Below are 16,433 nucleotides of genomic sequence, written 5' to 3'. Positions count from 1 at the left end.
ATTCTTATCATTAAATTGAGGTACGCGATGCGCAGTCATCTATCAGTTGTCTAGGCCTTACATGTGTACATGAACTTCCTTTACGTGTCATTTTCTATTATACGTGATCTATATGTTAGTTACTCTATTGATTAGAGGATATCCTGCAGACGAGGTTAATAAAACCTTTCACCATCGTCTAAAAACATTTATGCAGTACTCAGTTATCGGAGCTTACAAACATTAACAATTTTATGGTGAATCGCTTATCCATTGTCAATGAATCTTAGTCAACTCTGGTATCACATGCTCTCTCGTACCATAATCAAGGCAGAACGGGTGATTCGGGTGAACGGTGATTCCGTCGACGGGTGTGCAACACATGTACTTCTTATTTGTTAGAAGCATCCTTACTATTGTCATACAATGTTCTAGTTTGCAGTTGTTTACCCTTGGCTACACCGTAGCTAATGATTGGTCAGCAATTTTGGTGAAACAGGTAACAGCAGAAGCCCCATTGGTTGTAAAGAGGTATTAACATTGAACAGGATGAAGGTCGAAACATGAATATTCCTCATAGGTACCTAGTTGTTAGAAAAGAAATACGTGTTCCTGGCTTATAGCATCGGAATGGTAATTATGGGTCTGGTGCTATATGGTTTTTTAATCCTCTCAGAGTAGATGTTTTAGGATGGTTGTCATTTTCTATTACAGTTGGGCTAGAAAACAAAGGCTTTTCTGATAACTTTGTGGCTAGTGCGACTGATGTCACGGACTCGGCAGCACTCCTTCCCATTCCATCAAACCCTTCCACAAAGAGGAATGAAGGTAACAGGCTGGCTCCTGTCACTCTGATGCAAAGCCCCGATCGGAACTGCGCCATCATTGCTGAAAGTGACGCTCGTTCTAGCATAAATGATCTTATTGGCCTTGACCTTTCCCCAAATACCACTAGCAGCGCACAGCCAGTGCGGACTGACGCAACTGCAGGCAGTTGGGAGCAGAGTCAACCCAATTATTTCGTATCAAGCAGTAGCAATTCTTTTGCTTCGGGCCAACCAATCTTTCCCTCTGGACATCTCGGGTCGACAATGCCTAGCAGTAGTTCTTCTCCAGCTCTTATGTCTGTGACAGCTTTTATGTCTGTGACAGCTAATGGAAATGCATCACAGGTCACTTCCCAACCTTCACGACCACCACCACCTCGACCCAGTCAATCTCCTCAGGCCTCTCTAGTTTCTCAGCAGATTCTCACTCCTCAGCCAGTCAGGGGACAGCCTGCTGACCCACTCGCTGACCTCAAGTGGTAGCTCAGAAGCTCTCTCCTTGTGTCCTGTCCATCAACTGCAAGAATGAGATCGTTTATAGTCTTGCGTTGTTTGCAATGTTCTATTTTGCTACTAGCTGTACAATGATTTCTTTTATATATTTATTTCAAATGAACAACACTCCTAAAATTGAAAATATTACATTTTGTAATAAAATGGACTATCTCTTGTACTGTTATATTGTGTTTATTCCAGCTGAATCAACTAGTTACTTACTGGCAATCAGGCCTGTCGAGTTTATCAAATACAGAACATCAATAGCAACACGGTTTCAGCTATTTCACGTCTTGCAACACGCAGTTACACTGTTTTATACATTTCAAAATTCTTTACACGTGTTTCATATAATATTCAAGTCCAACTATGAAATCAGAATAGCGTAGATGATGATACAATACATTACTGTATGCGTGCTACCTGCTCTGTACCAGTTTGGTTTGCTGCCAATTTGGAGAGCATCACGGAAGATGAGTGCAGTGCATATGCGAAGGTGATAATAAGGGATCTACAGCATACTACATTAAGACCCCTGCTTGTGACACATATTCTCTGTTGCTGCAGTTTTGACTGTAAGTGGTCGCTATAACAAACTAATAAACACCAATGTAACAGCAGTATTGTGCAATATCGAAAGACAAGATATGTAAAACCATAGATATATAAGGTTTATATATCTATGTGTAAAACGCACTGTTGACCTATAGTAATGATACATTGCATCATCCATGTCTGATGTAGTGGACTGTGATTTTTAAGAAAGCAGATATACTGGAAACACTCTTCTTTGTTTGATAGAAATAGAATACCTACCATATCACCAGTTGAAGATATTTCTCATTGCGGAGTGCTGTATGAAGTGTAGCTATTAACATTGCTACTTGTCTTCGTAACTTACTTATATAGAAAGGTGAGCTTCTTTTGTTTAGAAATAAAAACTCATCTAGCCAATACTGTTGAATGTATCACGTAGCTACTGGTTAAATCTTCGCACTCAGGAATAAACAGATTTCACTCACTGAGATAATTGAGATGTGCAGCAAGAGGCTTGTGCTGGTCTATATATTATAGTGTGTATGTGGTGCATGGCAGCAAGAGGCTTGCGCTGGTCTATATATAGTGCGTATGTGGGTAAGCTATTAATGGTATAATCGTGTTTTTCAAAGAAATGTATTATAATAACATTTATTCTTGCTTGATATTTTAATACCTTTTTTAAATATGCTATCTTTTGATGATTTTTAAGGATTTGCTGATGATCGTAGATCAAGTGTCACACTAAATAAGTTCAACAAGTGTAAAAGTACTGCACAGTATAGTAGTATCCAAGAGTTCTTGTGCTTTCGCATAGTATTCTAGCAAGGAATGCTTGTCAAATCTGGTACCGTAACTTTTTTTAGTTATTTTCTCTATAGCAACAGTTTATGTCATCTCCTTTTTCTCCACCCTCTGTTCCCATCGGCTAAAATACAAAAATGAAAAAACAATATTCTTATTACCTGAGAGAAAGCGATACATTTAGTATTTCCTTGTCTATTGTATCATGGAGAGAATAAATCTGGGAGTTATGGACCTATAACACTACAGCGAACCTATTAGATTGGAGATAATAGGAGACGATAACTCTAGCGCTATGTCTAGTTGAACCCAGGACCTAAACCAAAAGACTGGTAAAAGGTATTAGTGCGGTATATTGGTATTAATCGCATGTTACACGGGTGATTTTTTGTGATAGCATTTTTTAGATTATAAACCCATGTACATATGTGAATAGTCCGCATAGCGTTCTCACTATACTATGCAGTTGCTGAAACAATACTAGTCACGCAGCAACTCTCCTCAAGGAAAAGATAGATGAGGCAATCTGCAATCGCCAGTCATCAATGCCAAAGTGGTGCAAGTTTCACAGACCAGACGCACTGTGAAATATTAACAAAGTTTGACAGCCGCAATGTTTTCCCACATATCTGCATTGCCCCAGTGATGCCATTGGTCAACATTGGTCTACGTTGGTCAACATTGGTCTACGTTGGTCAACATTGGTGTACGTTGGTCAACATTGGTGTACGTTGGACAACATTGGTCAACGCTAACATACTGCTATACACTGTATATAAGTCTTCAATGATATAACTCAAGTGGCTTTATGCGCCACAATTTATTTTCATCGTATTTACAAATCTTTTGTAACCAATTCATTTTCCATTGTTCTCCCGCTTCTCGGCTCTCATATATATATACATATACATGTATATATACTTTCATTGGGCAGTTCATAATCTTTTTTATAGAAAAAATGTTTTACATATAGTGCCGACAAATATAAAATAAACAAGATGAATAATAAAAGATAGTATTACCATGTGATGTCGTAAACAGAAAAACAAATATTTATACAAGGAAGACTTGAAACTACTAGGTTTATGAATACATCTCATCTTTTGTGGCAAAGGATTAAAAGACTTAGCAATATAACAGCTGTGTACATATTTTAGTAAGTACGAAATACAATCATCACTCAATGGATACCTGGTACTTGAGAAATTAAACGTATCATCAATGTATGAATGCCCAAAACCGAACATCTTTCCAAAGTCATCAGTACTTATCAAGGTACAAAGTACAATCCAACAGCTTCAAGTTATTAGACCTGTTTCTTACCTTGAAAGGAGTTCTCTGTCCTTGCTTTGAATAAAAGGTCACTCGACACATGTTCTTGTGTCCCGTCCTCTGATCAAAACTAGCACACTCATCAAAAGGGGGACAGTAGAGATGTAAGCTAACAGCTTTGTCAGTGAAACTTGTATTTTCCACTCTATGTATACCAATATCGTCTGCAAATATAACCACGAGAATCGCTTGGGTGGGCTACATTGTCTACATTGCTACTATAGTGCTTATCTAAACAAATATTGCATGGAGTTGTGTTTCCTCTACGAGGTCGCAAATACAACTATTCCTGTGATGTTTTTATTTCAGTTGTTGAATCACAATGTCATTTGTGCGAAACATTCACTAAAAAGTTTAAATGCAGCTAATGTGTAGATGCTGACCAAACCATGCGGTAAACTCCTATAGCTGCCTTTATCGTAGAACTTTATTTGTGATGGGTCCAAGCTTCATATTAAACAACTAATATTACTGCATGATTATAATAATAATAATGGCTGTTAGTTATATTTATATTCTATATATAAATATATATACGTTGCTCGTTGTTGAGCTAATGCGCTGATAGTTATGATGTGCACATGTTTGAGTGCAATAAGTATGTATATTTATCATATTGCATAATGTCCATATCATCAGTTCAGCTTCAGCTGCCTATCCATTAAAGCAAGTCATATATTGTTAGCCTGAAATAAACCAGTGTTTCAAATGTTCAGCGTATAACACTATTAAAAATAAATGCTTGAGATAGAAAGTCTAAATAAAGAATATATACATATACAAACTTGTATATACATCTACAAACCTGTACATATATGTATATACAAGTTTTAAAATATATAATATGGTGCTTTTGTAATTGTTAAATGAGAATGAAATAATTTACAAATATTTGATTCATTGAAGTGAGTGATCCTCAGTGGATATATTACAGTTTCCATTTCCATTGTTATTTTAAAATCAGCTTCATTTGATATTCATTTAAGAGCCTCACAGATTCGTAGTTAATAAAAGGGGAATTTCAAATCGATGTTAAATTATCAGATATAACAAAGAGCAGTATGTATGTCAAAGGCTTTTATTTTTTGTCTTACAACAGCAGTTGTTTTACATGTGCCAACTTTCATGCAATCACAAGATTCAGTACTTGCAGTTGATAACACGATTAAAATGTGGGCTATTATGGGGCTCACACCCTTAATATTCAGCTTGTTAGGGTGAGCTCTAACCCCCTCAGTTAGTCAGCACCCTTCCACAGCCTCAAAATAATTGCATCAATATTTATTATCTAATTTTGTGACCTAAAAAGCAAGCGTGTGGTCGGACGACGGAAAATAATAACAATATCAACGATAGTGCTTTATTAATATATTATATTAAAGCTTGATACTATTTATTAAACGCCAATTAACTGTTCTAAAAGGTGTCAATGTTAAAAATTGTTATATCATGGATTGCTTGATTTACTCTGACCATCATGGAGGGAGTCATCATCTCTTTAAGTCAATAGTTAATGGAATCTAATAGAAGCACAACCATGGTTATGAAATAGCCCAACATGATGCCTTTACAAGCATTAAACAATCTCAATATTTGTCTATGCTGCTGATTTGAGCTAAAGGTCAGCTAAAGGTCACTGGCAGAATCTAGAAAGACAAAATTTAAAGAGCCGTTTGATACAAATTAAACTACGAATATGAACAATCGCTGTTGGTGTGCCACGGAGAGAAAGTTTGTTTTATAAAAGCCGTTTGACAAATATTAGTTTTTTAGAGTTTGCTGGTCACAGTTACATGCGCTTGCAATTCTTGGAAATATCCCGATGTGGTATGCGCATTTATGTTAACACCAAGTGAAAGCGTAATAAAGCTGAAGTAATTTATACGATGCATTTTTTTCAAAAAAGAAAAACTGTAATGCGTGATCAAACTATTATTTTATAGACACGCGCAACAACCATCAGCTTGTCTTTAGCTTCACAGCTGCAACTTAACTGGTTAACTTTTAATTTGCTGCTAACACTATCAAAGGGCATCAAAAGGTGTGCCTTGATATAAAAGCCGGACTTTTTTTAAGTGGTGATAAGCCTGGTAGGAGAGTAGAGTTACTTAATAATGGAGTGAACACGCGGTCATTAATCTAAAGTGACAAGTTTGGCTAGTCGCCAAATGCTGGCCATAAAAATAAGCTTAGGTCTGCAGTCGCCGTGACTTTTTATGACTTGTGGAATTTCTCTGATTGTAATTCTTAAATTCGATGTTATTTATATTAGTAAATCAATATTTGTTTTGAACTTAAATCCAAAATGGTGCCTTTTTTATTGTTAAATTTTGTGGCTTTTTGAGGCAAAATTTAGAAGTGAGCCAATGATCAAAGTCCTTGCGTAACTTGTTGGCCAAGAAAAAAGTTAAGTTTCTCTAAGAAAAAGAATTGGTTCTTACCACAAATATAGGCACACTCGTCTTTTGCAAGCTTTGTTGTGCCTTTCTCCACCAGTTCACAACCTTCATCACTTGGCCAATCAAACAACACCTCTTGTAGTTCTCCTTCTAGAACCTGTCAACAAGTACACAACCAGCCTATTAGGTAAGAAGCTAGAGAAGTAGTTGCTAAAACAAACCTGGTACTTATATTTATGTGTAAAAATTAACATTTTTCATTTTAAAGCTTTTTGCTGTGATGACAGAGTTATGTTTGCTTTGTCACTTCTACAGTTAGTTGGAGAACTTTTTTCTTAAGAATTTCACCATCTCGCTATCAATAAAGTTAGAGAATGATATATGAGTTGCCGCTATCCACAGTATATCATAGTTTTACATGTATATTAAATAATCCACAAATGTATCAGTGTTATAATTAGTAAACAGCACACACAGGCGTGTCTGCATTGCATGTGTTCTATGAGAATTAACAACCCTCTTTGCTTACAAACAATAGTTTTAGTCGCTGCCCACCTCTAACACTAAACAAATCTCAAAAGGCTCTCATGAGAGACAACAAATCTGTTTGTCTTTTGTGGACTGGTAGTAAATGAATAGACTATTATTGCCTGATGGATTTGAGTTAGATAACATTTGTTGGTAGTGCCAGCATGTATTACATAATCGACTATGTTCCTTTGCATATTTTATGTCTTTGTCTCGGTTTGCAGCCCTAACAGGAGTTGTCCATAATGGGCTTATTGCAACATTCATAAATACATCACAAACAATTTCCTATCACCTTCTTTGCTAACAGCTGTTTTTCTTTTTAACCTCCGCATTAAGATAACCAAAGAGCTGATCATTCTTTCTAAGAAATTTTATTTAATAGCCTTCAAGCCAGCTGACACAAATGTTTATTTGTACGCATAATTATTTTGGTTTGAATATTATGTTAACTGTTCGCCAATTTATCTATTTCCTAATCCTATTATAGTCACTAGGCCGAAAGCCAAGAGTTTGACTCCATTTAAAGCAATTTTTTTATCTATCCTAAAAGTGTGGTTTCGAACACTGGTGAACACGGCCGAACTTGTTATAGTAAAGATTATGAGACAAAATTCCAAATCAGAAATCTGTCTTTTCACTCTGTATATATCAAACTTTACTCTTGACTAACTCAACGTTTCATTCCAAAAGATAATTCATGGGGGATGATTGCTAAATCTCACATGTGTAATTGGTCTAGACACAGCAAGTACTGGTGGTCTCACAAGCCTGAATCTATTTATATATACATGTATGTATATATAAATCAGGGATCGCTAAACATATTATGGAAATGTTTACTTTTCCATATCCATATCCATTTCCATAAACATAAATATTTCCATAATTTTATGGAAATGGATATGGAAATTTTATTTTAGAAATATGGAAATGTTATGGAAATGGAAATAATATGGAAATGAATTATGGAAATGTTATGGAAATGGAAAAAAATATGGAAATGAATTATGGAAATTTTATGGAAATGGAAATAATATAGAATTGAATTATGGAAATTGTAACATACACGTAATCCAAGATATAAACAGAGGGGAGTTATATTGTATAGATTAGGCTACATGAATAGACAATGGTAATACACAAACAGCTAACATCAGTGGTATTACAGAAACTATTAAAGGGGTCTGGAAGAAACTAACTCAAATTGTCTCTTGCTCGGCTACATGTATAGACAATGGTAACACACAAACCCAGCTAACATCCGTGGTATTACAGAAACTATTAAAGTGGTCTGGAAGAAATTAACTCTAATTGTCTCTGGACTTGGCTACATGTACGGACAATGGTAACACACAAACCCAGCTAACATCAGTGGTATTACAGAAACTATTAAGGGAGTCTGAAAGAAACTCTCAAAACATCTCAAATCGTCTCTGGCTTAGTTATAGGCAATGGTAGCATACAGTTTTGATGTTGCCTGGACCCTAAATAAAGTATATTAGCAAGCAAATATCATATTCATATTATGTATAAATTAATCACATATTCGGGAAGAGTTGACGATTGCACACACACACACACGCTCATTTGACACGCAAGTGCGCACACATACGTACACACCAGGGATCGCTAAACATATTATGGAAATGTTTACTTTTCCATTTCCATAAACATAAATATTTCCATAATTTTTATGGAAATGGATATGGAAATTTCATTTTAGAAATATGGAAATGTTATGGAAATGGAAAAAATATGGAAATGAATTATGGAAATGAATTATGGAAATGTTATGGAAATGGAAAAAATATGGAAATGAATTATGGAAATGTTATGGAAATGGAAATAATATGGAAAGGAATTATAGAAATATTATGGAAATGGAAATAATATGGAAATGAATTATGGAAATGTTATGGAAATGGAAATAATATGGAAATGAATTATGGAAATGTTATGGAAATGGAAAAAACTATGGAAATGAATTATGGAAATGTTATGGAAATGGAAATAATATGGAAATAAATTATGGAAATGTTATGGAAATGGAAATAATATGGAAATAAATTATGGAAATGTTATGAAAATGGAAATCATATGGAAATGAATTATGGAAATGTTATGGAAATGGAAATAATATGGAAATAGATTATGGAAATGTTATGGAAATGGAAATAATATGAAAATGAATAATGGAAATGTTATGAAAATGGAAATTGTGACAAACACGTAATCCCTGATATAAATATCAGTGTTTGTCTGTTGGTCAGTCATTCATGTGTTCAAATACAGTGATAAAGTTGATAGAATGCACTTCACACAGGAGTTCAACCCGAAACCTCCAATTCCGCAGACGATGGTGCTAAACCACTAGGCCCAGCAGCTACATTGCTGTATAATGGAATAATTGTGTTCATACTCAAGTTGGCTACAGTACGAACACTTTAAGCGCTTGGGAAAGTACCATTGGATATTACTACCACGGATGAAAATCATGATTGCATGAGAGATCATTACTCATACGTAATGATTATTAAGCTGGCTTCAAACGTGGCTCTCATTGTAGTAAAGATTTAGACTAGCCTAAGTTGCTCAAATTCATGAGGTAATTGGTTTATTACCCGCTCAACACTAGAATTCAGCTAGTTCATGTATATTTCCATTACTACGTGCCTACCCTAGTAAATAGCCCCATACCACCTCAGGGAGCAGAAAGTATTGTTAATAAAAAGCTTTTGTTTTTTTCCATTATGCCCCACATAGAAAAGTTATTTAGCTGTTGAATATTTATAAAAGGTTTAATTATTAAATTACAATGAGTTTATATCAGCTGTTCAATTCCATCAGAAAGTTGTTAGCAGTCAGTTAGCTATTGTAATGTATTGTTGAAATGGGTAAAGGAGACACATAGCTTTATTTTCTATTCCTTTCAAATAAAACAAGCTGTTAGTCATATGAATTAGTATATACAAATGAACAGAAGAGCTGACCATAGCTCGCTAAAATGAACTGCCAATAATAGATTATTTGCCACCCAGATTTGCGCAATTGCAGAGAAGGTTTAGGAATGAATATCAATAGAAAAACCCTACCTATCTACCTACCTACCTACCTACAACAAGTTAGAATAAAGGGTGATTGGCATTCTCCTCCTACCTCCTCTCATTCTGTTCAGAAATAATGCTAACACCGAATTCAATAAGTAAACACATTTGTACACCTTTTTTTTCTCATAGTGCCATAGTGAAACTAGAAGGGATCATCGGCAACCACCTACCTTCCTGTCAGCTATTCTAAGAGAGATCACCCCAGGTTCCTACCTTCTTGTCAGTTGTTCTAAGAGAAATCCCCCCAGGTACCTACCTTTCTGTCAACTGTTCGAAGAAAGATCACCCCAGGTACCTACCTTCCTGTCAACTGTTTTAAGAGAGATCACCCCAGGTACCTACCTTCTTGTCAGCTATTCTAAGAGAGATCACCCCAGGTACCTACCTTCCTGTCAGCTATTCTAAGAGAGATCACACCAGGTACCTACCTTCCTGTCAGCTGTTGTAGAAGAGATCCCCTACAGCCACCTACCTTCATGAAACAGTGGGCATTCGCATGGTCGTGGATAGATGAACCCTGTCCCTCATTCCAACACAGAACTATCAAGTTGAACTTTTCGTTTCCTTCATCAACCAAGTTTCTTGTGTATCTGCAGCAGCAACAAATAAACAGATACGAATACTAAGAGCAACAACTTCCTGTACTATCATAAACACATCGAGACATATGAACACCTGAGTTAAGAATCCCTTAGGCCAGCTGCGCCCAACCTACGGCCCACGGGCTACATTCAGCCCATGAAACTGCATCATGTGCCTCGCTCCTACGCAGTTCATCTCATCGCAGAGAAATTATAGTTATAATATTAAAATAACTTTTAAAAGGAAGACATGCCGTAATGTCGCCACAGTGTCTCCTTAATACTTTCCAGAAGCCCTCCACAATTCTTTTTCATTCTTTCCTTATCTCTCGTGCTAATGGACCCTTTTATGTCCACCCGCTGCCCTGTCTTTCACTAAGTGTCTCTCAGGCAGATGCCTCCGGACAACATTAACAGCTTTTCCAGTTAATCGTGTGACGTTGTGAAGCATGTCACAGCTCGGGCTTATATCGCAAATATTTCATCTTAAATATTCGTTTTAATGTATTTTGGGCTGTATGATTTGTCTAGACGTCGAGCGCGGCCCTTACAACAAATGGTTGGGCACTGCTAATCTAGGCTATAGTAGATGAAATCTGCATTATCAAAAACCACTGAGGCTCTGAAGGTCCTCACAGTGATATCGGTGTATATTTTTACCATGTTAAGAATAAGAATATTTTCTTTGAAGAATGTACAGCGAGTAGATCTGCTCCGAGGCAGATAAATACTGATAAAGGAACTTATGAACACAAAACTGTGTGGCAGGACAGATGACCAAGTAGAACATTCTGACTGTAGGATTATCAGGTGAAACTTTGCTCAAAACGAAAAGCAAATTACTAAAAAGATCACAGCGATATTATAGCAAGATAATGTGCAACGCTAACTAAGCAGGTCTTTGAAGAAGGTTAGAGAATTGTCTACAACATGTTAAACTTTTTAATGAATAACAGGATTCAAATAAGCTTCACACGGGTAAAACTGATGTTGCTGCACCTGCGGTATAGGACCAGCCATTAGATACTATATTCCATTTGTGAAGTCCATACATACTGCTAGTTCAAGGTAAGTTTGCTAAAGGCAAAGCTATCAGTCATTACGTAAACAGAACTTAGCTAGACTGGCGATTAAGTTGCCAAACCTAGTACGGCTGCCCACTATCAGTGGTTCTACAGCACTCTTCTTTGCCTAGCTTATCATAACGTAAACTAGATCAAACCGGCCAGGGTAGCGGAGTAAACAGTCCGGCAAGGATAAACAAGGATAAAAAGTTGGACAAAACCCAGAATAATTTTTAAATAGAGCAGAGTGAAACATATTACAAAAGGCAACAAGCTCTGCAAAAAGAATAAATGATATTTCATGACTGTACACCTCAAATCTTCACCTACTTAGCTATAAAATCATTGTGCTAACAGAGGCAACAGCTTTTCAAAAGGAGGCATCTGGTGAAAACATTCAACCACTAGATCTGATTTGTGGACAGTATTTTTTATGATAAAATCGTTTGACTGAGATAAATGGGTTCGTAAGTGATGCGATGGATGCGTGATGATGTTGTTAAAATGCAGGCTCTCTCTGTAAAGGTGCATAACTCAAACAGTTTAAGCTAACCATAATCTTGTCTCGCAATGCCATAAAGAGAAACCATAACCACCAGATGACAGCTTGCTGACAGCTCGCCTATTAAATAGACTATTACTAAGTCTTAGGGATAAATATGGAGTAACAAGGCATGGCAGGTGATTTTTTAGTTGAACTTTCTACTAGTTGACACTTCTCACTGTATCTAAGAATGGTTTAAACTTTCAGTTGTCCCCAACTCCATTGTTGTAGGTCATTAACCTAAATAACTTTTCTTAGTGCTTCGGAAATAATCCGATGAAGCACACAATCTCTTCAAGTCCATGTGATTCAGCTGTAAGAATTGACAGATTCGTAAATATGATTCATGAGGAAGCAAGATGGCTTGTGTGAGCAATACTGCACTAGACTCATTTGGAGTAGAAGGGTTAATGTAACGTCTGGTAAGACAAGTCTGGTAGACTTGGTAAGTACCCATCAGTGACTCAATATTAGTATTAGTCAGGTGACACTCCCTTCACCGTTTATAATACTCGCACCTCATAAAACTACAGAAAAATGCATACAACACATACAAAATGTATACAAAATGTGCAAAATGCATACAAAATGTACAAAAATGCATACACATACAGCTGCTATTAACAAATATAGAGCTCGATGGCAAATGAATTATAAGGTAATGCTAGCATTGTTAATATCACAATGCTATACAGCTATACAGCACAGTGACCAGTGCCTGTACCCCTTGCTATATAGCACAGTGACCAGTACCTGTACTCCTTGCTACATAGCAATGATCAGAGTCTGTAACCCTTGCTATATAACAGTGATCAGAGTCTGTACCCCTTGCTATATAACAGCGATCAGTGTCTAACTCTTGCTACATAGCAGCGACCAATGCCTGTAACCCTTGCTACATAGCTGTGACCAGTATCTGTACCAATTACTACATAGCAGTGACCAGTACTTATACCCCTTTGCAGTATACAGCACCTAAACCACTATATCACATTGTACTGCCCAGCTACTGCCTTTCTTGCAACTTGCAATATAAGCACTCGCGTTCTGTTTTCTCGACAGAGTATGACCATCGGCCTCTATATAGCAGAGAAGTGCACACTACCTCCAGCCACTAGCTACGGATAACACCTGTACACCATTACTAATGATGGTAGTATAAATGTTAAACATGTACCTACTGTACAGTGGTTACCACTAGCCTACAAAGTTTGTACCCTCTGATTATCTTCTGACCGATGCACTCTCGTTGAAATTAAGTTATAGGAATCTGATTACACTAAATCGATAGACTACATTTGAAGCCTGGATGAGTTGCTTGCTTTTGAGTCAGAATTTTGAGCTAAAATTCGGCCGCGGGGTAAATTGAGCAGGACCCACGTGCTGAACTATCTAACTAGGTAGAGTACCACAGTCGTGAGATTTGAAATGCAAACCTTCTCACATTTGCAGCATACTAGCAGCATACATGTCACATTCGCTGAGGCCTGTTTGCTTTGCGTTAATATTCTAGTTTCATGTGTGGTTTAGTACTAATTACTACACTTGCAGAGAGCTTGGCATGTTGGTCTGGTGCTAGGAGTAATTACATTTTATCGACCAGAGCAGCACTCACATATCGATAGTTACAGGAAGTATGTGTAAATAGTAATGTGACATCCTGTATAAAACTCCATCTCGTGATAAACAATGATTCACCTGCATAGAGAAGGTATGCTGACAAGTTAAATAAACCGCTCATAAAATGATTCAGTGTTATTGATAACACTTCATCTTTTATTTTGTTTGTTAATAATTTGAAAACAAAGATATTCCTGAACAGCTACGGCTATTCTAAACTAAGCAATATTTTGTTTGTGGAAAATGGTATATGTGACAGTGTGTATATTACAGCAGGGTAGCACGTCTATGGCAGCATGAATGTGCTGCATACAATATATGCTATGATACAATAAAATTAACCTGGAATGGAAGATGTTATTTTATTGCATGCGGGGATACGTCTAAAATTTAACAAGAGTAACTTTACATAAAGGTGAAGTTGAAGGAAGCAGTACGGACATACCTGTACTTATCAAACTGTGCGTATCGAATCCACTCGTCAGGGTTACTCTTGTAGCTGGTCATCAACTCTTTCACATAATCAATATCTACCTCATCTGACTCGAAGACCTCATGCAGTCTCTCAACTAACTCGTCAAAGTCCGCTGCCGGCCTGACCTTGCATAAACCTCCTGACATCTTGCTCTCTCTTCACTCCAGGTGATGCCGATCTATTCTCTTTTGCTGCCTTGTCTCTGAGACGTTCTGTTCTCTTTACAGTTTCTCTCTGTGCAGTTCGTAATGCTTCTAGTACCACTAGTAATGCGATGTTAGAAATATCCAATATTAGATCTCACGGTTGGAGCCTTATGTATTTGTAGAGTGTTATTTATTTATTGATGATCTCGAGGCAACAGCTCTCTAGCCGCTCATGAAATATAGGTCAACCAATTATTGAAGATTTTGAGCACTTCAACTAGTTATCATAAATGTTTACGCGCGCGCGCGTGTAAGCTTGCTCAATCTCTTCACTCTAATTATGCCCACGTAAGAGGGAGATCGTAAACATAATGAAAAGCATTCCCGGTATATTTTCATCATGTACACGCAATATTGAAACCTATTACATAATGTGAGGATAATGTAAAACGTGTGTGTATATATAATTGTTCTCTATTGATTGGTATTTGGAGGGCTGCCAATGCGCTACGAGGATAAATCATAGACCTATTAACTATATTTTAGTAAAATCAATAGGTCTGTGGGATAAATGGATAACTTTTATATGTATGATAATTGATCGTTTAATAAAATAAATAAGTTGGTTTTGCATAATTTCATATTTAAAAGTTGAAATGAACATAGCGATGTGATATACTGTATATGAAAAAGTATTTTAACTTGTACAAAATAATCATATCCAAATTTACATGTAAGTAATCATAAATCATAAAAAGCTGTTTTTAATCAAAAGTACAATAATTGACCACATGCAGTAGAAATGTCTAAACATTGCTGTATGAATGCTGTAAGCTCTACATCAGTACAAGAGATAAGATTAACCCATACGTTTAAAACATTTTCATTACTGGAAGAATAGAGAACTTTCCCCTCTATGCTTCCTCTATAGTGGCGGGCAATTGGAGGTGGTGTTTAAATAGAGGCAAGCGTTGTATTTTTCAAATGGCTTGTCAGAATTTTGGGAAGATAAATTTGCTAACTTATCTCTAACTTGTCAATGATCTCTTAATAAATATGCATCGAAAAACTGAGAAGTATCACCACCGGTAGATATCTATTGTTGCAATAACCCGCAATGAAATAATAACCTGTGTCCTGCTTTGCAATATGTTGGAACTTTCAATTTTTATTTTACTCTAAATTTGAAAAAATACCTTTATCTTATATCTATATTTAACAAAGTTGCATAAAAGCTCATTGCACTCACTGATATGTTTGCAGCCAAAACTAGCTTTTTATGTGCAACAGAGGAGGAGTTACGAGCGTCGATCAATCGTAAGATCAAATAACCGTAATGATGCTATCAAATAATATGCTATAAATCTGCAAATTTATTAGTTATATAACAATAATCTATCAAATGCTACAAATATATATTCATGAACAAGTTACAAAAAGGAACTGTACTTATAATACATGTGGAAACAAAATTTAACGTTTCTGAAACAAAAATGTTTGCATCGCTTGCTCGGCCAATTGCGTTCTGGTTGTTGCTTTCGATGGAACATCTTCTGATTGTTCAATACTTTCCACAATTTTTTGGTCAAACAAAACTTTTAAACGTAGCATTTAGCACAAATGCAATGCGTAAAAGGTCTGCTTGCTAAACAAACTTATGGTGAAAACTGGTCGTTCATCTACCATCATACATTTAAACGGTTTTTATATACATGTAATTTGATGTATCAAGACTGTGTTAAACAAGGAACTACTATTAGCCTGATACAGTTATTAATTATTTTTGTGTTATCTCTTTCATACATTTAACGAAAAAAAGTCTTAGAGTAGGACAAGAGAACTAATTGTTGTTGATGTAGCCTAAACGATTCATTATTGATATGATTTTGTGGAGACGTTTCTACTGATCACTTACTATTATGGTTTCGTAAAAATCAAGATTGTTAAAGTGGTGGTCAAATAAAGGTGGTGTTCAATTGGAGGTGGCGCTCT

General features: G+C 36.3%; 2 protein-coding genes across 5 annotated transcripts in view; one reads left to right on the top strand and one right to left on the bottom strand.

Annotated features, from left to right (window-relative positions):
• LOC137399448 (DENN domain-containing protein 1A-like) overlaps nucleotides 1–1,594 on the top strand; it is a 47,442-nt gene extending 45,848 nt beyond the window's left edge. For all 4 annotated transcript variants that reach the window (XM_068085569.1, XM_068085568.1, XM_068085567.1 and 1 more), the window contains one exon: nucleotides 694–1,594. In XM_068085569.1, coding sequence (XP_067941670.1) covers nucleotides 694–1,289 — 596 coding nt within the window. In that variant the 3' untranslated portion in view covers nucleotides 1,290–1,594. The remainder of the gene's footprint in view (nucleotides 1–693) is intronic.
• An 863-nt stretch (nucleotides 1,595–2,457) lies between these two features.
• LOC137399421 (cysteine dioxygenase type 1-like) lies at nucleotides 2,458–14,678 on the bottom strand. The gene is made up of 5 exons (XM_068085524.1): nucleotides 14,266–14,678; nucleotides 10,484–10,601; nucleotides 6,416–6,530; nucleotides 3,966–4,138; nucleotides 2,458–2,766 (listed from the first exon to the last, which is right to left on the bottom strand). Exons 1-5 carry the CDS (start codon nucleotides 14,439–14,441, stop codon nucleotides 2,701–2,703), a joined length of 648 nt encoding a protein of 215 aa, XP_067941625.1. The 5' UTR covers nucleotides 14,442–14,678; the 3' UTR covers nucleotides 2,458–2,700.
• Nucleotides 14,679–16,433: the final 1,755 nt, after the last annotated feature.

The sequence above is a fragment of the Watersipora subatra genome, chromosome 7 (genome assembly GCF_963576615.1).
Source record: "Watersipora subatra chromosome 7, tzWatSuba1.1, whole genome shotgun sequence".
In the NCBI taxonomy this organism is placed as follows: domain Eukaryota; kingdom Metazoa; phylum Bryozoa; class Gymnolaemata; order Cheilostomatida; family Watersiporidae; genus Watersipora; species Watersipora subatra.
Note: the sequence above shows the minus strand (reverse complement) of the source record. Positions and strands in the feature narration are given on the sequence as shown.